The sequence below is a fragment of the Diabrotica virgifera genome, chromosome 3 (genome assembly GCF_917563875.1).
Source record: "Diabrotica virgifera virgifera chromosome 3, PGI_DIABVI_V3a".
In the NCBI taxonomy this organism is placed as follows: Eukaryota; Metazoa; Arthropoda; class Insecta; order Coleoptera; family Chrysomelidae; genus Diabrotica; species Diabrotica virgifera.
Genome location: NC_065445.1, coordinates 186128820 through 186154654, shown reverse-complemented (window position 1 = coordinate 186154654; position 25835 = coordinate 186128820). Strand labels below are relative to the sequence as shown.

Here is a 25835-nt window from a genome sequence, read left to right as displayed (position 1 = left end):
TTTCTAAAAGAATTCTGGTAGAAAAGTCGAAAAATGGCCTAGATAAATACATAACTCTGAAATTTGTTGATTCATACAGATTTTTGGCAAAATCTTTGGATATTCTGAGCACAACTTTAGACTCGGAGCAGTGTACAGAAATTAGAAAGTATTTCCCAGATACTAAACACTTTGAACTTGTGAGACGTAAGGGTGTCTTTCCTTATTCATATATGGATGGATTTGACAGACTTAAAGAAAAAACACTTCCACCTAAAGAAAATTTTTACAATAATCTAACTAACAAACACATTTCTGATGAAGATTATGCAAGAGCAATTGATGTATGGCACACATTTGATTGTAAATCTATGAGTGACTATGCTATGGTGTACTTAGTATCAGATGTCTTATTACTGGCTGATGTGTTTGAAAATTTTAGAAAAATATGTCACAAAGAATACAATTTGGATCCTTGTCATTACATAACTGCTCCTGCATTAAGTTGGGATGCTATGTTAAGATACACTGAAATTGAACTGGAGCTTCTTACAGATGTGGACATGGTACACTTTTTTAAGAAAGGAGTAAGAGGAGGCGTCGCACAATGTAGCAAACGAGAAGCGGTGGCAAATAATCAATATGTACCCAACTATGATCCACAACAACCCGAGTCTTACATCATGTATCTAGATGCCACAAATTTATATGGTGCAGCCATGTGTCAATATCTTCCATATGGAAATTTTAAATGGGTAACCGATGTAGAAAACTTCGACTGTTTTTCGGTGGAGGATGATGCGAATAAAGGGTATGTGTTGGAAGTGGATTTGGAATATCCAGCTCATTTACATTCTTTACATAATGATTTGCCATTCTGCCCCGAGAGCATGGTACCTCCAGGAAGCAAATGTCCTAAACTTATCCCAAATTTCAACAATAAAACTAAATACATTATCCATTATCGCAATCTTAAGCAGTGTCTTAGGTATGGTCTGGTACTAAAAAGGATTCATCGTATACTAGAGTTTTTGCAATCACCACGGTTAAAAAAATATATTGATCTAAACACATCACTCAGAAACAAAGCCAAAAACGAGTTTGAACGGGATCTTTTTAAGCTTCTGGTTAATGCAATATTCGGTAAAACTCTAGAGAACGTTGAAAAAAGAAGAGATATCCGCCTGTGCACCCGCTGGGAAACAAAAACAAATTCATTGGGAGCCAGGGCACTTATCTCTAAACCAGAATTCAAGTCTTGTTCCGTGTTTAATGAGAATTTGGTGGCAGTCCATTTGGGTAAAACCAAAATAGTTTATGACAAGCCTCTCTATGTTGGATTTACAATTTTAGATTTATCAAAAACAGTGATATATGATTTTTATTATGGATATATCAAAAAGAAATATGGGGAAGCCGCAAACTTGTTATACACAGACACAGACTCCCTGATTATGGAGATATACACCCCCAATTTCTATAAGGACATGAAAAGAAATTTAGAACATTTCGACACCTCCAACTATCCAACTGATAATGTTCACGGGATACCGAAAACACCGTCAATACTAGGAAAAATGAAAGATGAATTTGCATCTCTACCCATTAAATGTTTCTATGGTACAGGTGCTAAAGCTTATTGCATAGAAGCAAATAAAATAATAAAAAAAGCAAAAGGCATTTCAAAACACGTAACCAAAACACAGTTGCAAAAGAGCGATTATGTACTATTAGTAAAAAAAGGTGGTGTAATCTTTAGAAAAATGTATGTATTTGTGTCTAATTTACATACCATATATACGGAACTTAGGAATAAAGTGGCACTATCTTCTAAGGATGATAAACGCTGTGTAATAAACGGTGACGTAAAAACTCTTGCGTGGGGGCATTTTTTAATTAGTCTACATAATGGTACCATAGATGATCTCATAATGTTTGGGAATGAGCTGCTATACACCCCGGAATTAGCCGATTTAGAAAAGATTCCTCTTGAAGAATTGTTTCAAGTCGATTCTTTTCAATATGATTCATACTTGTAAAATTTGTAAATTGTATATTTTTATGTATCAATAAAACGCATATATAAAAACAAATATTTTTATTTAAAACCTTACACAATTCTATTAATACCATAATTATTGAAAAAGTCGAACATAGGGCTATATAATAAAATATTGGAGATATGACTGTATCCTTTCTAGGTCTTTCATTATAAAGTTCTAACCATTTGGAGTCACTGCTTCTACCACTCATATGTCTAAAACGCAATTTATATTTAGTGCTATTTAATGGTATTTCAGCTTGTAAAGTTGGTAAAAAATTGTTTCCCGGATATGATTCCATTCTTGACCATGTCTCAGGCCATGTCTCATTTAGTGTACCATTACTGTCAAAGCACACAAAAACTTCTCTAACATTGATGGGTTGCTGAATTAAAAGCAGATTTTGCAGAATTGCTTGTAAAACAATAAAGTCTAATGATACCATCTTAATAATCTCTACCAAGATTTTAGCATCTATTTATAGTAAATCTAACTTTGGACGTGGGGAGTCACACGTATATGGTGGAGATTCCATTAACCCATCACGATAACCTACGCTTCGATGAGATAATCCCATAGGTCTAGTCTCGCTACAAAATACACAAAATTCAAATACCAATTTCCACCCTTTAAATATTAAGCTTCTTGGAATAAGTTTAGTCCCCGACATTTTACGACAAATAAGACAAAGCTTTTGTCGTACAATATAAAAAGGGAGTCTCGTTTCCCACTCGTCACAATTATCCGCATATTTGTATGACATATTATATTTGAACATAACACGTGGTTTCACGTGGCTTACAACGAACTGGTTTATAATTTAGCTTAGCAAGCTACAAAGGGAATGAGTCCCGCAAGCTGATAAAGTCTGGTATAATCTAGGAGTTTTATTAGGAGTGGGGGGGTAGTGAGCCATGCATCTGCAACTGCTATGGATGAGAGTAGGGAGGATATATAATTAGGAGTGGGGGGTAGGGGGCAGTGAGCCACACATTTGCAACTGGTATCAACGAGAGTGGGGAGGATATAAGAGTACAGAAACATCGATAATGTGAACAGTATGTGCTCAAGAAGTCTTCGTGAACGTGTTGAACAATTTAGTAAAGGTATTAACAGAATAAAGCGTGATATTTTAGTTTATGAAAAAACAAGAAATATTAAAGAGTTAGAGAAGAGTATTAACCAGTTAATAAGAAAATATAAAGACAAAGAATATATGTTTAAAAACTTTTCACGACTTAGTATAAGTGATGCGTTTGCGTAGTGGAAGAGTTTATCCAGCAGAAGAAGAAAATAGACTATTTTTTGTTTCTGCAATCGAGGAGCAAAAGTGGATAGACTTGGTGTTTAAAAACATTAATCGTTTTAACAATAATGGAATGTTGCCAGAAAAGAATTGTGATGAATCAACACCCACAAAAACCTTTGTACCTATTCACAGAAGCAGAACTACAAAACTTTACCATACCATACATTAGAAAATTTGTGGATCCATATGAACTACTTCAGTCTTGGCATCTCCTACCCCAGAAATTTGTGCAAGATTTTGAAATTCGAACTCGACTTCCGTGTTTTGTTCATTTCAATCGTCCCGAATGGAGAACAGAGGAAGAAGGATTAGCTCCTGCTCAATCCAGTTGCCGTTTATGCAGATTTGCACTGGAAAATTTATGTAACAATTATAGCGGTTAAATAAAGTACTATTTTTTATTAAGGTTTTTTATTAATAAAACAAAATGTCAAAAAAATTCTTTATTGCATCATAAAAGTATCATACAAATAAAATACGTTAGATAACGCACATACACTATTATTATTTAAATGGTAAGGACATTTGGGTTCCATTTTCTCCAAAGCTGGTTGTTCATCAAATTCCACAACTGGAGCTAAACTATACTTTTTTATATACTGAGACTTTTCTCTTCCTTTGACATAAACTATATCGACATTACTTGTCAAGCATTGGATAATATTATGAACTTGATGTACCGGGGTAAATCCATGATCCCAGTTAAGACCATGATAATTATTCATTAACCATACAGCTTGTTTATGGAACTCTGGATTCAGCAACCTCATTGGATATGGTGGTTTGAAGAAATAATGACTAATTTTTTGTCCATCATAAGTGGCCAACTCTTTTGCGATAAATTTATTTTTCTCGGTATTAAAACCTTGTACGTCTACTATTAGGTACATGTTAAAGTCTGTCTTTGTGTGGTGTCTAACCTATATTTATAAACATATTTTGAATCATGCGCATGAGAGGGTCCCCCAAATAATGTTATAGTCTCATGACTTCATTAATTATGTACATATACCTTAACTTGCCCACCATAATATAAATATTTAGTTTTATAATTGTTTTACTATTTTAGTTAAGGGATTATACGTAAATTCTTTTTCATGTAATATCAGACAATAAGCAGAGATATCAGAGGTTGTTGGGTCATCTGTCTCAAATTCTATACGTAACACAACAGACCCCGATTGAATGATTTCTTTTTGACGAGAGCAGTCAATATGTATAAGCGGGGCAATCATTTTAAAGTCATGTGGATTAAATATAGGTTGATTCAGCACCATGTGATAATAACTTTCTTGAAAATTAGCAAACATTTCATAAAGTTTCGCAAATCTATTTGTTTTAAAATCTATTTGTAGGTCATTATAAGGATATCTTTCAGAATTTAAAAACACTTTAATATTTTTTAAATTGCAATGATCAAATTTACTCATATCTTTTGTTAATTTCGATTTTCTGTTATTTTGGAAAGCAACAATGATGTGACGAGGTGTTTCAATTTTCGTACTAGTGCGCACAGACCACGTATGGCGGGTAGAGTTGTTTAGGGCAGGATATTCAATCATTTGCCATGAGCGAAATTTAATAGGAAGTTCTTGATTTGTATGTGAAATCTTATTAAGCCGTAACTGTTCTTGTATACTTGGTGTTACATGTGGAACCTCCCAATATAATTTATTAATATCAATCTTCGGTCGTTCGCTTTCATCTTCGCTTACTACAGCATTAATATCATCATTTGATCTAATAAGTATTAATTCCATTTTCAAATTCATTATGATTTTTCTAAAATCTTCGAAGAAGCCTGATAGCAGTCTTAGAGGTATACATACGTTAAAGTTTCCATTTGCATCCACCAACACACTGTTTGTGGGGACTTCATTATTAGTTTCCAGTCTACCCCTTTTTGGAAACCATCCCGAGTTTTCCAATTGCAGGCTTTGGTTTTCGTTAAGACTAAGGTAGTTTTTAATACTTGATACTAAGCCTACATCACGTACTGAGTCAATTACTACCCCATTTAATTCAAAACGTATTTCGCGAAACAAGTAAGCTATAGCATTATTAATAAATTTTAGTTTTGTTGGGACTTTATTATCATGGGTAAGAAGTTGACCTTCAATATAGAGATAACTATTTGCTGGATATGTGAATGCATCTAAATCTTGAATTGGAATACGTATTTCATCATTATAACCTAACTTTCCAGGAATGTATGGTTGATATGTGTGAAATTGATACTCTTCAATAGTGTTGTCATTGAAAGGTTGGCCAGTAACATGTAGAATTTCCATTATATTAAGACTTTAAATCCCAACGATTGCAGAAAGTGGCGATTTGATGATGTTATTATTTTGGAAGGTAATCTCCTTTTATATGTTTTTGCTATAGATGGTTTTTTAGAAGGTGATCTCCGTTTATATGTTTTTTTTATAGATGGCGTTACTATTTTAGAAGGTAATTTCTTTATATATGTTTTTGGTATGTGAGAAAAAACTAAAACCATTATTTATATACGTTTTCTAAGATGTAAATTTACTGTTACTTCTTCTCCCCCAAAGTTAATGGGTTTACCTGCTTGGTTAATAATCTTTACTGTAAGGTTGGTGATTGTCTTGATACCAACTGGATAATACAAAATATTTTGAGGTGCATCCACTATTTTATACCCAATCGGTACTGTTGGAAAGAACTGATGGATAATGTGAACTGGATTCCCATTTAAATAGCATCCCGAAGCAATGTTACAATCAACACATAGGGTGTTTGCTCCCCATATTTCCACGGGTTTATCTGAAACATGTGTTTGGTTTGGAGCTAGTTGTCGTGATTTAAAACCAAATAATAGTCCAATAGAATTTACGGGAAGAAAAGAAATTTCTCGGTTACTCTTAATAACAACTTTTGAAGTTGATAATTGTGGAGTAATTTCTAAAGTCGCATCATTATCAATCTTTTTCATGTTTTCTTGAATAAGCTTTGTAATATCATCCAACTCATAGGCCCCCTCAGGTAACTTGTAGTTATGGGTAAAATTTTTGAAATTCCAGAGAAAAAGGTTATTGCTTTCATCAACATTTGGAATAGTATTAAAACTATAGAAACTGGTTAGACCAATTTCATAATCAAATTCATCTTCAAGGTAAATTGGGGGATTAAAATTGTAGCTCAGATTTGAAGAGCTTCCAGTAAGCGTAAAGTTTAAAGACATTTTACGCAAGCAATTAACATTATTTGCTATTTATAGTAGTTGAATAGGAAATCTAATGAGTAATGACCGCACTTGTATGAATCGTTTTGGATTTTATCATAGTTGTAATATATTTGTACATCACCATTACTTAAAAAATATTTGATTACATTTTGTGGTGGAGGCAAATCCCCATACGAATCAAAGTAAATTATATGGGATTTAGATTTTGCATAGGCTACCCAGTGTGTACCCTCACCATGTTTTGAATCTAAATTTATAACACCACACTCGTTTTTATGAATACTTTTAGGTAGCATGTCTCTCATAAATACACCTCTAAAATATGGGAATGTTTTACCATACTTCATTATATCTGTATTTGTTAAAGCGTGATGAGGAAGGTTTAGTTTTTTGAATAAGGTTTTAAGTATAATCCATACCCTTTATACGGTCTTAAATACAATCCTTTGCCTTTTTGTTCCATGGCTAGATTATGGCGTTTTTGTTCTTCAAGATTCATTCGATTGGCTTTCGCATCACCGATGGCCTTGTAAATTCCTGCACCCATTCCTCCGACGGCTCCGAGTGCGCTTAATAAAGGTAAAAGTAATGGTAGAAATCCTCCCTTTTTAGGTGCTTTAATTATTCGTTTTTTTTTATTTATCCTTTTACGAAGAGAACCACCTTTTTTGCGTTTAAGACCCATTCCCAACTTACGTTTTCCTTTCATAGCTGTCGTAACAAACCAGGCGGCTGCTTTTTGTCCAAATGGGGTGTCTTTCGATTTCACAATATCCCACGCTTTGTTTTCTAAGATTTTATCCGCTTCGTGTCTGGTTGATAAATCAGTATGTTTAGAGTATTCAATATCGTGTTCTTTACAAGCCTCGTCTAGTTTATTGATTCCCTTATCCCCTCGCTTTAATCTCTGTTTTAAACGAGTTCCTGGTCCACAAAATGAATATCCGGGGAGATGTAGTTCTAGAGGGAGCTTGTTAATGAGTGAGTTTAATACCCCACGTCCTTTTCTTTTAGTAGTTCGTTGAAACTTTTTTTTCATGGTCTGCCTCTTATATATATAGGTGTTGGGCTATATATACCCAAAGTTTTAAACTCATTTTCTCAATGAAGATTGAACCACAAAAACTCTCTCTTCCCATTACAAACCATGATGATATTACCAAAGAGCTTCAGGTAAAACATGGTTATCTCTTTAATGGGCTCAAAAGGGTTCTAATTGTTGGACCAAGTGGGTGTGGCAAGACTAACGTATTATTGTCTTTAATTGAACATCCAAATGGTCTTAGATTTGAAAATATTTATTTATATTCCAAATCTTTGTACCAACCAAAGTATATATACTTGCGAAACTTGATTGAGCCTGTAAACGAAATTGGCTATAAAGAATATGATGATTCCATTAATGTACCACCTCCTGATGATATTAAAGAAAATTCAGTAGTTATTTTTGACGATATTCCGTCATGTGATCAAAAAATTATACAAAATTATTATTGTTACGGAAGACATAAACACTTGGATTGTTTTTATCTATGTCAAACTTATAGTGCAATTCCAAAACAATTAATTAGAGATAATTCTAATTTACTTGTAGTTTTTCACCAAGACTTTACGAATTTAAAACATATCTTTGATGATCATGTAAATATTGATATGACTTTTCAACAATTTAAGGATTTGTGCTCATTCTGCTGGAAAGATAAACATGGATTTCTTGTCATTGATAAAGACTCCCCCAAATCTAACGGGCGATATCGGTGTGGGTTCGATAAGTATATAAGGCTGTAAAGAAGTGGTTTAGAATACACAATGGATCCCAAAGTTACACGAAAACTGCTTTTATCGCGACAAGCATTAAAGAAAAAGTATCGCAGTTTAAAAAGGGATATAGCTCAATCTCAGTCTACATTAGAAAAAAACTATAAGCCAATTACTCAACCACTTAATGAACTTTTACACAAACTCGATACTGTTCCATCTATTAAACAAGAACCAAATATTAAATATGAACCACTCACACCAAAGGACTATAAAATACGAAAATCTAATTATCGTTTAGCATTTTCATCTCCAAATTAGAGTGTATTTTCTGAAAATTCATCTCCAAATAAGAGTGTAATTTATGAACAATCGAAAACACCTACTAATTTTGGAAATGAATCTATTATTCCGAGGGAAGTAACAATACAACCAGAAGAAACTTTTGTGTCGGAAGGACAAGCAAATACCACGGATGAGGATATTAATCGGTATTTTGAGGATACACTTAGAGAATTTAATGAGATGATCAATAATCCAGCTGTAATGAAAAAATTTTATGAAAATTATACTTCACCCTTGCCAAAGAATTATATTAAAGCTAACATTGAAGACACTGAAGGTAATTTCGACCACGACCTGGGAGTTTACCACGACCTTGAAACTGAGAAATTTTCTATTGGAGATTCTCAAATTACTTTTGAAGGACCTGACTTAAATATCAACGACGTTACATATCGCGGAACACCTGGTTTATACGAGCTTTTATTTAAAGCTAATCCCGTATCGTTTAAAAAAGAAGATGTTAATGAATATATTGATATATTACGTAGAACAAATGCGATACATAGAAACAATAATCCTGCATTACCTACAAAAAGTATTCCATCAAAAATAAAGGATAAATATAATTTTATTATTAAACCAGCTTTGGAGACTAGACCTCAACCACCTAGAACTCGTTTAAATTCGCTTCCTGGAAATATATCAGGAATAATAACACGAAAGCTAGCTAAAGAATTATTGAATAAAAAAGGCGGTGCACTTTACAAAAAATTTAGTGGCAAACAATTAGAGTATAAATACTTTGATGATTTTAATGAACTAATAGATAGATTACAACTGCTCCTAGCATCACTGGCTGCAGGAAACGACGGAGTGGTGAATGAAATTATATCTATAATTGAGGAACTTCGAGAAGGTGGTATAATACAGTAATGCCTATGAATAGATTTGGAAGTCATTTTTTAAAAAGTTGTCAAACTTCTGATTTATCTCCATCACCATTATATTTTGTGTGTGATCCTTCTTCTTTCTATAGTAAATGTGTGTTAACTTTCAAAGGAACGAAAGAAACAAATTTGAACAAACAATATTATATGTTGGAAAGTGGTTTATTTTCATACCAATTTACACTAAGTGGTACTGTTGATCAAGTGCAAATTAATGTTTCAAGTGGAAATGTAATGATAAAATCTAAATCAGTTAATACAGAGTATAAATATGAGCAATTACCAGGAGTAAAGATTTTTAAAGGTGATACAATTTCTTTTAAACTAGATAAAGATTCTACTTTTGTAGTTTATATTACTCTTCGTTGTCCTTTAGAAAAAGATGTCAAACATTAAATTACAAGTCGTACACGAACTGCATAAACCGGCAAAAAAAAATTTTAGACGGAGACATGTAATCATCAAAGGATTAAACGATCTGATTCAAGCAGATTTAGCTATAATGATTCCTTATGCCAAAGTAAATAGTGGATACCAATATATTCTCGTTGTAATTAATGCGTTTAGTAAATTTGTGTGGGCGGAACCGGTTAAAAGAAAAACAGGGACTGAAATTACTAAAGCCATGGAAAAAATTTTAAATCAAATGAAGAAGACACCAAAAAACCTTCAAACAGATTTGGGTAAAGAGTTTTACAATTCTCAGTTTCATGAGCTCATGAAGTCACATGGTATTAACCACTACAGCACATTCTCGAATTTAAAAGCCTCTATTGCTGAGAGAGTCATCAGAACAATAAAATCAATGTTGTGGAGGCAGTTCAGCTTGCAAGGTACTTACAAATGGGTGAATAATCTTCCTAATATAGTTAAAAAGTACAATAATACTAAACATTCAACCACAGGTGCCATTCCTAGCAAAGTTAATGAAAAGAATTCCAGGAATATAACAGCATATAATTACCTTAAAATCATTGACCCTCGAAAAAATAAATACAAAGTTGGTGATTATGTCAGAATTTCGAGATATAGAAATTTGTTTTCTAAGGGTTATTTACCCAACTGGACAAATGAGATTTTTAAAATAAGAAAAGTCAAGCAGACAAATCCAGTGACTTACTTACTAGAAGATTCACGCAAAGAAGAAATTCAAGGGGCGTTTTACAGCGAAGAATTAATGAAAACCCAGCACCCTGATGTCTACTTAGTCGAGAAGGTATTGAAAAGAAAGGGTAACAAGGTGTTTGTGAAATGGTTAGGGATGGATTCTACTCATAATTCATGGATTAATAAAAATAATGTATTATAATATTAAAATAAAAAACTTTTTTACAAAAAAATTATTTTTATTTCACTGACGTAAATAATTTAACATACACAGTTTTTGTTTATATCTACATATTGGATCATATTTTTCTACTTACGTAGATACTTAATAGCAAAAACACAAAATGTACCACACTAAGAAGCACATTTACATATAAATTAATTTTTCCATTTAGTTGATTGTTTTCGGTTTGGATTTCTTTATTGATCTGGTATTTCGGAAATTTGGAGTGAATTATTTGTGCGAAACTGCAGTTTGGACTAAATTTGATGTGTTCTTTATACACATCATCAGTAGCCAACCAATGATAAATTTCTACATGACACCAAAAGCACCTTACAATATCTTCTTTTTGTAAATAGTAAAATCCATATGCTGCTAACTCAATCGAAGGAACCAACCCTCTCCAGTTTTTAAATGTGGATAACCTTCCATAAAAACTATTCAGTTTGTCTGACTCGTCTTCTAGACACATGGTGACTATTAGTTTTTAAAAGATGTGCTCCTACATATAAAATAATTTATTTCTGTAGTGGAAGGGGGGTGTGGTAAATTAATATATTCAATTTTTATATAAATATTTATTTCTATGGCTTACATCTAATACAGGATTAATAATTTTAGCAAGTTCTTTTATTCTACGTTGAAATCTTACTCTGTCAGCAGCCACAAACTCCCAGTACCTTGTTCTGCACGAACAAGTTGATTCAATGTAGTGAATACGAACATTTTCATTAAATTTGATCATAGAGTAGCTCTGGATATCTATGAATTAACTCTAGCGCCATCCCATAAGTTGTTTTATTTATATTCTTTATTGGTTCCATTATTTTCACCCCAGTTTCAATAGGATTATTTGAATCAATTCCCATCTTTAGTATTTTTAACGAAGCGATAAAGTTTTCCTTTTTCAAAGTTTCCAAAAGGTAGTTAACTATTGGAAGTGTTGTCCACAGCGATGCAATGGAATTGGCACCCAAAATTATCTGTGACTCACCATTGGTAACTTTCACAACTGACATGTGGGGTAGATGCATGAACTCTAGTTGTACTTTACCATCATTAATCGATTGTTGAGGATTCCCTGCCATGAAACTGTCAATTACACTTTTATGCGATAAAAAGTTTAACCACTCAGGTTCACTAAACAAAACACGATCTTGTTTGTTACCACTGATAACAACTACCGGTTCAAAATTTAATTCATGTGCTAGGCAAACAGAAACAAATTTTGAGTTCGATGTGTTCAGGTAAAACCGGCGTTCACCCAGGAATACGTTTCGATATGTAGCACTCATTTTATAATTATGATCCATGTCTACATGTCTCGGGTTCTTATACACATTAACCCTCCCCCTACTCTATCCACTACCCCTACTTCTCGATGTTGCGTGTCAAGACTTGTTAAAAGGACCGTGAGTTTGATTGGTCGAATGCTATTTTTAACCCGGATATTGTCTAGACAAGCAGATGCCCAGGTCGCTGACCTTGAGCTATTTTTAGATATTGGTCATTAACCTTGAGTTATTTTTAGACCGGATGCAGGTGTTCACTGCCAGATGTTCCACCACATTTTGCTCATACAATATCATATATTCCCCCACCCTATTTTTAGACCGGATGTCGAGACTGCCAGATGGCCAGGTCGTTGACCCTGCTCATTTCTGCTCATTTTGCTAGTACATAATTACACTACTGTCTGCTCAATATCCATTCCATCAACAACAATATTACGATTTAGCATGTGTAGCATTTACCTGCACCTATATGTCCGAGATATTCCAATTTTCTTGTTTTTATTTCATCTTTCTCAGAACCTCTTTGCTTGTGATGTATTTTCGATGTGTATGCACGATATTTTCAGAATTCTTCTATAAGTACACCCACAGTCCCACAACTCAAATCATTCCAGTTTTTTCATTGTCCGCATTCAACGTCCAAACTTTCATTACCTAAAACAATATCGAAAAAACGTAGCACCTAGCCAACCTAACTCTTAGCTACAACTTCCAAATCTCTTCTCATTTTATTAAAATTTGCTCTGGCCTTTTCTATTCTGATTTTGATCTCCTGGAAGTAATCATTTGTTAAGTTGATCATTGTTCCTAGATATGCATATTGATTGGCTCCATTTATGAAAAGATTCTCGTTATTTCTTTGAGTTTTCAATATTCTCATTAAATCTGTTTTCTTTACTTTCATTATTAGACCGGATTCTTGTCCATACTCCACTATTTCGGTCACCAATCTCTGAAGTTCTTCAATATTTGTATTTAAATTGAAAATTTGTCGTCGACAAATAAATAAATAAATATGTATTTTCGACTAAGATGACATTTACTTCATTTAATTTTATTTCAGCTGTTTCACCCTTCTTCACCTCATTTTTAGGATCACTTAAATATCTAGGCATTAAAACGAATTGGCGACAATATGCACCCCTCTCTCACCCCGTGTCTGATTTCAATATTCTCTGACAGCTGTTCGTTAGCACGTTCTTTTACTCGTTGTATTCTCTCGTTGTATTGTATTGTATAAATTCGATATGCTCCTGAGGTCATTGTAGTCTATCTTGTTTTATTTCAGGCCATTCATTAATTATTGTGGATGTCATACTTTATCGGATGCTTTATTATAGTCAATAAAGCACGCGTATATATCTGCGACATTCTGTCTTTGACACCAAATCTAATGACTATTTCAACTTTATCTTCTTCTTAGTCACATTAATCAGGTTTAGGACATTAGCTACCACTTTCTAGTCTTCATCAATTCTTCAATGCATCAATTTTTCACCAATTAGTCCAAGTAATGAAGCTTAAAATAGGACAAAACCTCGCAATTTTTTCAGAATGAATCGATTTGCTTGAAAATTTGAGAATAAGTAGTGGATAGTCCAAGGATCAAAATCTATATGATGCCAAAAGACGCCTTCACCATAAGGGTGGTTGCCACCTCATCTCGGGGGTGGAAATTTTTTATTATATTTTGACCATAAAAGTTGGTAAAAACATTCATTATAAGCAAAAAACGTTCTATACATTTTTTTGATAAAATTAATAGTTTTCGATTTATTCGCTATCGAAAGTGTTAGTTTTATATCGAGAAAATCTATGTTTTTTCAGTTTTCTGCTAATATCTCAAAAAGTTTTCATTTTATCAAAACAACTTTACTTAACAAAAATGTACGTTTTGAAAAAATAATGTTGTTCTGAAGCTATTTTCTTGTGGCATTTTTACAATTTTAACTATTTAGAATGGGAAATAAGCCACAATATTATTAAAAAATGATTTTTATTAACGTTTCGACGCCCAAATCGGGTGCCGTTGTCAAAATACAAAATACTATTAATATAAACAAAAATGTTGTTGCTTAGTAAAAAAATTCTTCTAATAATTTATTTAATTTGACTCATTTATATCGGCAATTCAGATACATATGATACATTTTAAAGTAGAAGACTTTAAAATGATTTTTAAAACAATATCATTTTCAAGTCTTCTACTTTAAAATGTATCATATGTATCTGAATTGCCGATATAAATGAGTCAAATTAAATAAATTATTAGAAGAATTTTTTTACTAAGCAACAACATTTTTGTTTATATTAATAGTATTTTGTATTTTGACAACGGCACCCGATTTGGGCGTCGAAACGTTAATAAAAATCATTTTTTAATAATATTGTGGCTTATTTCCCATTCTAAATAGTTAAAATTGAAAAAATAAACAAAACCGTTTTTTTAATTTTCTTTAAGACCAATAGTAATCGAGGTATATTTTATTATATGTTAGCTCTTCTTCGTCAAATGCTAAATATTGTAGTTTCAAAGTCAAAAGACGGGAAAACTTTGCATTTTTCGAGGAAAACTTGTTCAAACTAAGTTAGAGTATTTAAAAATATCTATCTCCAAAAATAAAAAAGTCTCTGGCTCAAAAATTAAGTGAATCATAATGAAAAGAATGCCAGTCCCTATTTTTTCAGCAAAAAGTGATCGGAAAAAACCCCCTAATCACCACCCTAATTAAAATTAGTCATTGACCTGATTTGGTCTTCTTTGTTTATGTATTATTAATAGGTTCTAGAAGTTTGATCGGCTTAGAATGATTAGTTTAAAAAAATGGTGTTAAAAGCGAATAACAAGTTCTTGTAGTTTGGTAAAAATGCCCTTTTCTTCAGAATAGATAGATTAGCATCAGAGATATAAAAAATATTTAAATATGAAATTGTAGCTTATTTCATAACATGCAAAATCCACCTTTACCAACCCTTTCAATGTCACCTCTTACTGTGACTGAGGATTTTAAAAGGAGTTAATATTAATAGCCTTATAGATCTTGCAAAAACCTACAAAATTCTTTTTTACCAAACTTTCTAATAGGCTGCACCTACATTGGATCCGTATTTCTCCGATCCGTTCCGATCCGACGTTGGTTTGAAAACAAACTCATGGTATTAAATGGCTGCACCTACATTGGATCCGTATTTTTCAGATGCGATACCGGGCGATTGATAGGAGAAGCTACAGCAGAGAAGCAGTTCGACGTCGGTCGATATCGGATCGGATCGGAGAAATACGGATCCAATATAGGCGCAGCCATTTAATACCATGGGTTTATTTTTTAAACCGACGTCGGATTGGATCGGATCGGAGGAATACGGATCCAGTGTAGGTGCAGCCTAAGCTAAAAAATAAAGAAGTTAGGTACGGTTAAAAAATCAATATATTTTATTGAAAAAAAAGGAGAAATCCAATTGGAAGCATAATAATGTAAGTTAGCGGTGTTTTTAGTCATTGGCCTTATTCATTATTCTTTATTTATGTACCTATTATTAATAGATTTTAGACGTTTGACTGGCTTAGAATGATTAGTTTTAAAAAAAGCTGGAGTTTAAAGCGAATAACGAATTTTTGTAATTTGGTAAAAAATGCAATTCTCTTCAGAATAGAATGATTAGCATCAGAGATGCGAAGTAATGTTTCAATATGAAATTGTAGGTTATTTAATTCCCAAGAACTTGGTCTGAAAAAATTTTTTCTACGGCAAAAATTGAGTGAACCGTAAATGAGTACACCATCGAAAAACATTGATTTTTTAGATATAAAACTAACACTTTAGATAGCAAATAAATCGAAAACTATTAATTTTATCAAAAAATGTGTAGAACGTTGTTTTGCTTATAATGAATGTTTTTATCAACTTCTGCGGCCTGCGGTCAAAATATAATAAAAAATTTCCACCCCCGAGATGGGGTGGCAACCATCCCCATTATAAAAGTGCCTTTCGGCATCATATAGATTTTGATCCTTGGACTATCCACTACTTGTTCTCAAATTTTCAAGCAAATCGATCCATTCTGTAAAACTTGCGAGGTGAAAAGCTTCAGTTCCTGGAGTAAATTAAGAAACGAAAAAGATATTTTTGGTTTTTGCATTAACGCAATGAAAAATAAAATCTGTAAAATAACTTACCATTGAATTTTCCACAGGCATAATCGTACCAATTCCTTCAATAGAGAAAAGAACCGTACTTATAAACGTCGGAAGGCTTCCTACGTCTGTGTATAGATGTCGTTCGTTTATATCTACCTTCTGAATTGTAAGAGCAATGTAATATAGAGTTATTCCAAAAGCTATTACAATAGTTATATTAGCGGTTAATGATAATGGGACTAGATGCTTCAGTTCTCGTATCTGACATAAGCATAGCAGTATCGCTAGAGCGATTAACTTAAAATACAACCCCCAATCTGCTGCTGGTGGATAATACGGTGCTATGAGCTAGAATAAATAAAACAAAATCTATAATTATCGTACAAATAACGAAATGCAAAGTACATTAATTTATATATCTCGCATATCCGATGGAGGTTAGCAAGATGTAGTACTGCAAGTTTTGTACTCTTAACAGGTTGGCTCCCATATGAATCACTGGTACAACAGCAGCTTCAGTCGCTGTTATACTGGCATAAAGCATGGACTTAATAAACCAAGATAGTTGATCACGAGGGATACATACAATATGGTTTCACAACGTAGAATTATCACAGTATCATTGGTATCCAACGTTTTAAGAAAAACCTTTCCAAACGTACAAAATTTAGGTGTGGCCATAACTTTTAATTGAATGAAAACAATCATTATATTCCCAAAATTTACTGACGAAATAAAATTTACTAAATTTACAGTGAAATACTAAAGTAAGATAAATCGTCGACATCCAAAAACTTTAAGATTTGCCCCACTCAATTAAAGTTGTAATTACTAAAAACATTTATATATGGTATTAGGCCTGGATCCCGCGTACCAAAAAAGTTTATTAATAACAAGCTGAAAATTTCTTAATAGGTTAACTGAGTCTAGTCGGACAAACTTTGATGCACGGTAACACTGGAACAGAGGAAATTTTAATTGTGGAACGTAATTTTAATTGTGGAACTTGTCATCCTGACAAGTTTATGATTGTGTTCCAAAAATCTATCGTATGATACCAAACACGACCCCTCGATCACGGAGGGGTTGGTGGGTAACTTTAAAATTTTAAATAGGAACCCCGCGATATTTTAGGAAGTGAACATCAGATCGAAAAATAGTTGTTTAATATTTTTCAAAAATCTATCGAATGACAAAAACACGATCAGCCGCGAAGGTGGGGTAAAGGGTTACTTTAAAATCTTAAATAGTAACCCCCATTTTTTATTGCAGATTTGGATTTCTTACGTAAAAATAAGTAGGTAACTTTTATTCGAGACATTTTTTCGAATTATGGATCGATCGCGCTATAATAGGAAAAAACGATTTTTGAAAATGGAAAATGAAATTAAAAAATGGAAAATCAACACTAAAACGGAAAACTTAACTTTTCTATTTTTTTTAGTTTTTGGGACCTAATTAAATATGCATACAAAAAAGGTACAGTTCTTTGAAGTTACAAAATGAAAATCGATTTTGTCCACTATATTAAAAAACTGTTTGAAGATTTTTTATTGAAAATGGACATGTGGCATTCTTATGGCAGGTGCATTAAAAAAACAAAATTGAAATCTGTGCACCCCATAAAAATTTTATGGGGGTTTTGTTTCCTTAAACCCCCCAAACTTTTTTGTACGTTTCAATTAAATTATTAGTGTGGTGTCATTAGTTAAACACAATATTTTTAAAACTTTTTGCCTCTCAGTATTTTTTCGATATGCCAGTTGTACTAAGGTAAGTTAGATTCAATCGAACTATTTTTGGTCCGAGAATATGTGATTTAATTTATGACCTGCTTTTTTGTTACACCCTGCAGTTATAACATTTACATTAAATATAAAATATGGCTAGTGATACTTACTTTTGCTAATGATTCTGATATAAGAACAACGTATACTGCAGCTGATAGGTAATAAGTTAGACCAAGGGCAATTTCAATAAAAACTCTAAAAATAAATAGTGACTGTTATTAAAATGATCACAAAATGGTTTTAATAATTTCATTGTTCTTGCAAATACGGCAAAATTACAATTTTTGACTTGATATAGACAGAATTTGAAAAAGAGATCGAAACAACATTGTGTTTTCAAGTCGTAGTTATACATTATCGTATTTTTGTATATCATTTAGATCTACCTTCGGTTTGCTTATTCTTTGGAGCATGCTTTTCAGCGTTGTAGATAGACAGTAGTCTTTTCACTTTTTTGAAGTTGATTTTTTGTGATGGATTGCCTGCTATTCGTTTTGATACCTTACATTATTATTATAGATCTTTTTTTTTCTCTGATTTTGGCTTTGGTTTAGAACTAGAACCTTTAGCCACGTAATTGTATAACTTATCACTAAGTCAGGGGAGTTATGTGTAGTGTGTGTGTTGAGTAAGTGTCTTGTTACTTTGCAAAGTCGACGTCATTGTCTTTGCAAAGAGACGCTAATTGTTTCCGAACGTCTGCGGTCCCTCCGGTGAGTACCGATCCCACAAGGATAGAAAATTATATATCTTAAGCATATGTGATATATCTTTAACTCACCTTCTATTGTCTTCTTCTTTGTCTTCCTCTTTGTAAGCAATTCTGATTGTTCATTGGCCGATTGATATCTCCATGGAACGTTGCCCTCTATCATTTGCGCGGTCAGCCGATACTTCTATCGATTGTTGATTTATCTTTTGCTAATTTGACCACAAGGGTCTCTCCCATTCTGTTTATGTGGTTATTCCAGTCTTTTTTTTTTCATTTACTATCCATTCGTTTATACACTGTACGTAATGTATTCTTCTAATATATTCACTCTTCTTTCGATCTCTCAGTGTGTTTCCAGTAATTCTTCACAGCACTTTCATCTCTGCCATTTTCAGTAGTCTTTTCAGTAGTAGATTATTGGTCTTACACTGGCTTTATAAATTCTTGACTTCATCTCAGTGTTAATATGTCGGTTTCGCCATATAATGCTATTAAGACATCCTGCCAGTCAATTTGCTTTTTGTACTTGATTTCTCACTTCTTTGCCCAGCTCTCCATAACTGGACAGTGTAATTTCAAGGTATTTTATTTCCATTACTTGTTCAATACTGATGCCATCAAATTCTATTTTACATTTGATTGGTTCTTTGCTGATTACTATTGTAATGGATTCTTTTGTTCTTATGTTAAATCTATAGACCAATCTTTGCAAACTATATAATAGGGCTCAGTGAGTCCCCTGTTTTATTCCGCTGCTTATTTCTATAGGTTCTGTTAGTTATCCATCTATTCTGATTTCCATTTTGTTTTTTTGGTAGACGTTTTCAATAGCTTTTATGATATCTAGTAAAACTTTTCTATTACACAGAAGATAGTCTGTTTTTTGTCTCCTGTTTTGAATAGTAGATTTAGTTCGTTCTTTCTCCGTTCTTTCGGTATTTTATTGTGTTTTACAATTTTTTTAATTAATGTTGTTAATTATTCTGTCATTGCTGCTCCAGAATATTTCAGTATTTACTTAGATTAAAATCTTGATTTGTGATAAGTTCTCGATTTTCCAGTTCTAGCGTCATTTGTTATTACTGTTTAGAGCGTTTTTAGATAGACAATCTATGCATCCTTTTCTATGTGTTCCATTTATTTCGAAAAACGTTTCCAGTGATCATTTTTTATTCTTTTATAAGTGGATGTGTTTCGTTTCTAATTGTCTTGTACCTAATTATCATATAGTCCATGTGGTGAGACCGCTCCCGTCTGAAAAACATTTCTAATTCGGTTTCTCTGCGGATTCATATTCAAAATGTCCCCTTTTAACAAATCTGAAGGGTGACGGACGGAATTTTTTGGCAGAAATTGTTTAAACAATTTTTTTAAACAAATACATAAGATCACTTTTTATTGCTCCAAAAAATATATTTTTAGGTATTTTGGGTCATTCTAAACAAGAAAGGTATCTTGTGATTTTTCTCAAAAATTGACAGTTTTCGAGTTATAGGCGATTTAAAATCTAAAAAATGCGATAATACGCATTTTCCAGGCTTAAAAACTCATATTTAATTAAATTAGTATTTTTAAGGGTGCCAATAACTTGGAATAATGTTTAAACATCCCTTTTCCGAAGAGTGATCGGGTCTAACTTCAATTTAGACCGTCGTTTTTTAATTGTTAATTATGCGTGTCCATCCGGTTTTTTTGCCGGTGAGGCGCGCACTATTTTCAAAAAGCTCCTATTTTCATCCGAAAAATATTTTCTCTAGATTCTTTGGGACATTCTAAATAAAATAAGTTTCTTGACATTTTTCTCAATAGTTAATAGTTTTAACGTTATAAGCGATTTAAAATCCGATAAATGACAAAAAAACACATTTGCGCATTTTAAATCGCTTATAACTTTAAAACTAGTAACTTTTGAGAAAAATATCAAGAAACTTATTTTATTTAGAACGTCCGCGTCCCAAAGAATCTAGAAAAAATATTTTTCGGAGGAAAATAGGAGATTTTTGAAAATAGTGCGCGCCGCACCGGCAAAAACACCGGATGGAGACGCATCATTAACAATTAAAAAACTACGGTCTAAATTGAAGTTAGACCCGATCACTCTTCGGAATCTTGAAAAGGAATCTTTAAACTTTATTCCAAGTTATTGGTACCCTTAAAAATACTAATTTAAATATGAGTTTTTAAGCCACGAAAATGCTTATTTTCGCATTTTTTAGATTTTAAATCACCTATAACTCTAAAACTGTCAATTTTTGAGAAAATCACAAAATAACTTTCTTGTTTATAATGATCCAAAAAACCTAAAAATATATTTTTTGGAGCAATAAAAGGCGATCTTATGTATTTGTTTAAAAAATTGTTTAAACAATTTCTGCCCAAAAATTCCTTCCGGCACCCTTCAGATTTGATTAAAGGGGATATTTTTGAATGTGAATCCGCAGAGAAACCGAATTAGAAATGTTTTTCAGACGGGAGCGGTCTCACCACATGGACTAATATGACTCTTGTGTCTTGGTTGATATGTATTTGAGGTAAGCTTTTTTCGTTTCTTTACATTTTTCTTTCACTTCTGTACAAAACAATGAAGTTTTTTGTCTTGGGAGCGATTTATTTTTATTGATGTTTCTTTCACCAAGAACTTCCTTGGCTGAGGCTAAGATATTAGACCTAAATTTTGCCCCACTTTCTTTGACTCCATCACTTTCTGTGGTACATGTGTTTGTGCTTTTTTCTGTTCTTTTTTGGAATAGGTATTTTGTGGATTTACCCTGTAAGCTTTCGACTTTTATCTTGGTGGCCTAATCTGGTGTTTTGTTATCAATTATTATGTGCTTTAATTATGATTTTTCACAATAGGTACTAATTAATGATCGCTTCCCATTTCTGCTGATATTAGTGCTCTTACATCCAAGATTTGATATGTACTTACGAGTGTAACTCTCTATTCGACATTGATTTTTGTCCTCTATTGTTTTCAAAAACGTATTTGTATCTAATGTTCTTTGTGAGGGAAAAATGTATTAATAAAACGTATTTCGTTTATGCTTCAAAGGTTTGTCAAAAGGTTTCCGTTTTTATTTCTATTTTCATTACATTGCGGCTTTATTCCCGGAATTGCCAACCGTTTATTGTATTCTCCATAATTTTTCTCTCTTTGACAAATCCAAGTTATAGAACTAAGTAATCAAATATAAGTTACGCAAAATTTTAATGAAAAAATCTTTTACTTACTTCGCACAGAACGCCCATGGTCGAATCCAACTCGGCCCAGTGTGGAAAATGGCCTCCACAGTTTCTGAAAATCCCAAGCTTGGAGTCCTGGTCCTGATGCATATTTTGTGGGAAGCACGAACCTATAATATGCGGACCTGGGTGTTAACAGAAAACATAATTTAAGCCAATTCCGATATTGATTTAATGTTAATTCGACATGCAAGACAATGTACCTAATTTATATATTATACATAATAGACAGATAATTATACTTTATTGATACAATGTACCAAAAGGCCATCGACCGAAGTCTTTCAGCCATTCTATACATAATATATAATATAAATATTATACGAAACGGTTTATTCACTGTCTCGTTTATTCCGCCATTTCGAGACCGGTTTCGAAGCAGAGAATATTCCGTATATCGGTAGCCGGTATACAGCCATGCAGTCATTCAAAGACTGGTGCACTCTAGATTGTCTAGAAGTAATCTTCCTGCTTCTTTGGGTAAAAAACCTATCTGTGCCTCTACTTTGAGGACACTAGATGGCTCCTGGTATTTATTGCAGAATACTTTGGACGTCAAACAAGAGGAAATAATTGCAACTTTCTATTTTAAACAAAGTATGAAAATAATGTGTAAATAATATACGAAAAGGAATATTAAAATTCTCGTCTATCCTGCCTTTTCGAGACCGGTCTCGCCATTTATGGCTCGTCAGTCGAACTTTGCCGGACAGACGAAAGTAGAGAATATTCCTTCCGTATATCGGTATATAGCCATGCAGTCATTCAAAGATTGGTGCACTTTTGATTGTTTAGACGCAACCTACCTGCTTGTTTAGGTAAGAAACCTATCTGTCCCTCTATTAAAGGTTTTTTAAACAGAAAGGAACATATTCCTTTATAAAGAATAAAAAGGAAGATACTCTAGAAATAATGGTAGAGGAGCCCAAGAGGGGATTTTATCAGTTACTCGAGAGCGTCAGAAATTCACATGGGGAGAAACTTTGTGCCCTATAAATGTCCCCCTACCATATATAGGCTCTTAATAGAGGGGCGTGCTTTGGAAACAGTCCGTAAAAAATCTATCTTTAAAAAACTCTAAAACATCTGTATATTTTAAAAATCTGACGATTTGAGCGGCGCGTATGGAGATGGGCGAGTCACAAAGTTTAAAAGAAAAAAGTGAATATTTTGCGAAATTGACATCAAACCGAAAAACTGAAATATGTATACGTGTCCAATGTTTTTTAAAAACCTATCGAATTATATCAAACACGACCCCTCACGGAGGAGGGTGGGGGTAACTTTAAAATATTAAATTGGAACCCCATTGTTTTATTGCAGATTCTCATTTCCTACGTAAAAATAAAGTAACTTTTATTCGAGACGTTTTTTCGAATCATCGATAGATGTCGTTCTAATCTGAAAAAACGACTTTTGAAAATAGAAAATTAAATTAAAAAATGGAAAATCACCGCTAAAATGGAAAACTTAACTTTTTTTGGTTTTAGGACCTAATCTTCACAACACAATAGGTACGCATGACGCTTTAGTTACTGCAAATTTAGCATCCAATCCTCCCTTATCTACTATAATAAGTAATAAAAATAAAAAGTTATTATATACATGAAAATGAGGGATGTGTATGTTAGCAATTAATGGTGGCTAATTCTAAATGTATTAAAGAAAATGTAATTACATAAAATTTACTAAACTTACCAATAAGTGCACATTATATGTACATAAGATGCCTACAAATATAGTTCCTATTGTTCCAACTAATAATCCAGCAGTTTTAAAAGCTCTAGGTACTGAGAAGATTCCTATTCCTAATGAGCCTTTTATTATATGCACTACCGCTCCAAAATATCTAAAACATAAAATTATAATTATTATTATAAAATAAAAGTAGTGCAGAAATTTTGACAAAATTCACCCAGAATTACTTAATTTATAAAAAAGGATTCAAATTATTTATAGTAGGGGAACCCAAGCGGGGATTTTTGCAGTTACTCGAGCGGGTCAGAAAATCACATGGGGAGAAACCTTGTACTCTGTAAATGTAGCTCTACCATAATATTATATTGGCTCAGAATACAGGGGAGTTCGTTAAGAGGTATCCGAAAAACAAAATCCATCCAAAATCTAGAACAGTGTATATTTCAAAAATCTGACGGGGCTTAAGGAAAGGGTGTCCCAAAATTTCACAAGAAAAAAGCGAATATTTTTCGAAATGAATGTCAGATCGAAAAACTAAAAAATACTTGTTCAAAATTTTTCAAAAATCTATCGAATCATATCAAACACGACCCCCCACGGAGAGGTGTGGGGGGTAAATTTAAAATTTTAAATGTGAACCCCGTGATATTTCGCGAAATGAACATAAGATCGAAAAAATGAAAAATACATGTATGTATTCAATATTTTTGAAAAATCTATCAAATGACACCAAAGATGATATCCCACGGAGGTGAGGTGGGGGGTTACTTTAAAATCTTAAATAGGAGCCCCATTTTTTTATGGCAGATTTGGATTCCTTACGTAAAAATAACTAATGCCAATATTCGAGCCATTTTTTCGAATTATTGATAGATGGCGCTAAAATCGGAAAAAAACGATAGATTGAAATGGAAAATTAAATTAAGAAATGAAAATTTCGCACTAATATGGAAAATCTAACTTAACTTTTTTTCGTTTTAGGACCTAATCTTCACAACCCAATAGGTCCCCATAAAGCTCGATTAATTGCAAGTTTAGCATACTTGCCAACCTACTATTATAGTGAAAGCGTAAAAAAAATTAACTACTTACGTATTCGGGTGTAAAATTTCTCTGTGTTCATGAGGAAAATATTCTTTCTTTTCAATGTCGACTGTATAAAGTTGATCATTATTTGGTAAATTTATCCTGAAACAAAAATGATAGGCATGAACTTATCAATAGAAAATTAATAAAATTCCTTATAGATGTATTATACATGGACATAAATATGAATCGTATGGACACAAAAGTCTCTAGGTACTCACAATCTTTTTAAATTAATTAAAGGCTAGAGCGGGATAAGACGGTAAAATCTGCACTAGGCTGGATTCTTATTTGGGATTATGCACTCGAAAAAATGTGTTTTTGCAAAAAACTTTCTCGTGAGCGACTCTTTGCTTTAAAAAATCTAAAAAAATATGAGCATAAGTACATATTCATATACTTACTCAAATAGTTTTTTCAAATTTTTTGGATCACATTAAGCTCAGTAAAAATATTTGAATTTTACAAAAAAAATTTAGGTTATGTTGGAAAACTTTGACAAACTTCTAAATAATTACATAAAGAACGATTTTTCATCTATTTTTTTCCGGTTTTTTTTTCTTATAGCAGAGTCATGTTAGCCATTTTCAGATCGACATATTTTATCTGTATATCTGGATCCCGCACTATAACAAATTTTTGAATTCCAAACAACTTTTCTTAATAACAATTTTCGATATTGTGAAATGTAAAGGTACTTTACTCTTGAGTGAAATTCATATTTTTTGACATACCTCGTATAAAATTAATTAAATTTGATATTTGATGATTGTATCTTATATTATATACGATGCAGAGTATTTTATAAGGAATAACTTTTTTTCGTAAAACTGATAATGAAAAAGTTATCAATAAGTTAAAAAGTTACGCAGACATACTGTATAAGAATTAAAAAAAATTATTTGCTGAACATTTATTATTGTTGAAGCTTATTATTAAATGTATTTTAGGTAAGTTTTACAGAACAAAGTGTTGATCACTTTGTACAAACATTTTTTTAGCTGGTAATTTT

The 25835-nt window shown here is 32.6% G+C and overlaps 1 protein-coding gene across 3 annotated transcripts in view; it reads right to left on the bottom strand.

Annotated features, from left to right (window-relative positions):
* Positions 1–25835, bottom strand: part of LOC114328092 (proton-coupled amino acid transporter-like protein CG1139) — a 170757-nt gene that overhangs the window by 15412 nt on the left and 129510 nt on the right. For all 3 annotated transcript variants that reach the window (XM_028276848.2, XM_028276850.2, XM_028276849.2), the window contains exons 3-7: positions 24830–24925; positions 23738–23888; positions 22028–22149; positions 18195–18279; positions 16334–16642 (exon numbers count right to left, since the gene is read on the bottom strand). In XM_028276848.2, coding sequence (XP_028132649.1) covers positions 16334–16642; positions 18195–18279; positions 22028–22149; positions 23738–23888; positions 24830–24925 — 763 coding nt within the window. The remainder of the gene's footprint in view (positions 1–16333; positions 16643–18194; positions 18280–22027; positions 22150–23737; positions 23889–24829; positions 24926–25835) is intronic.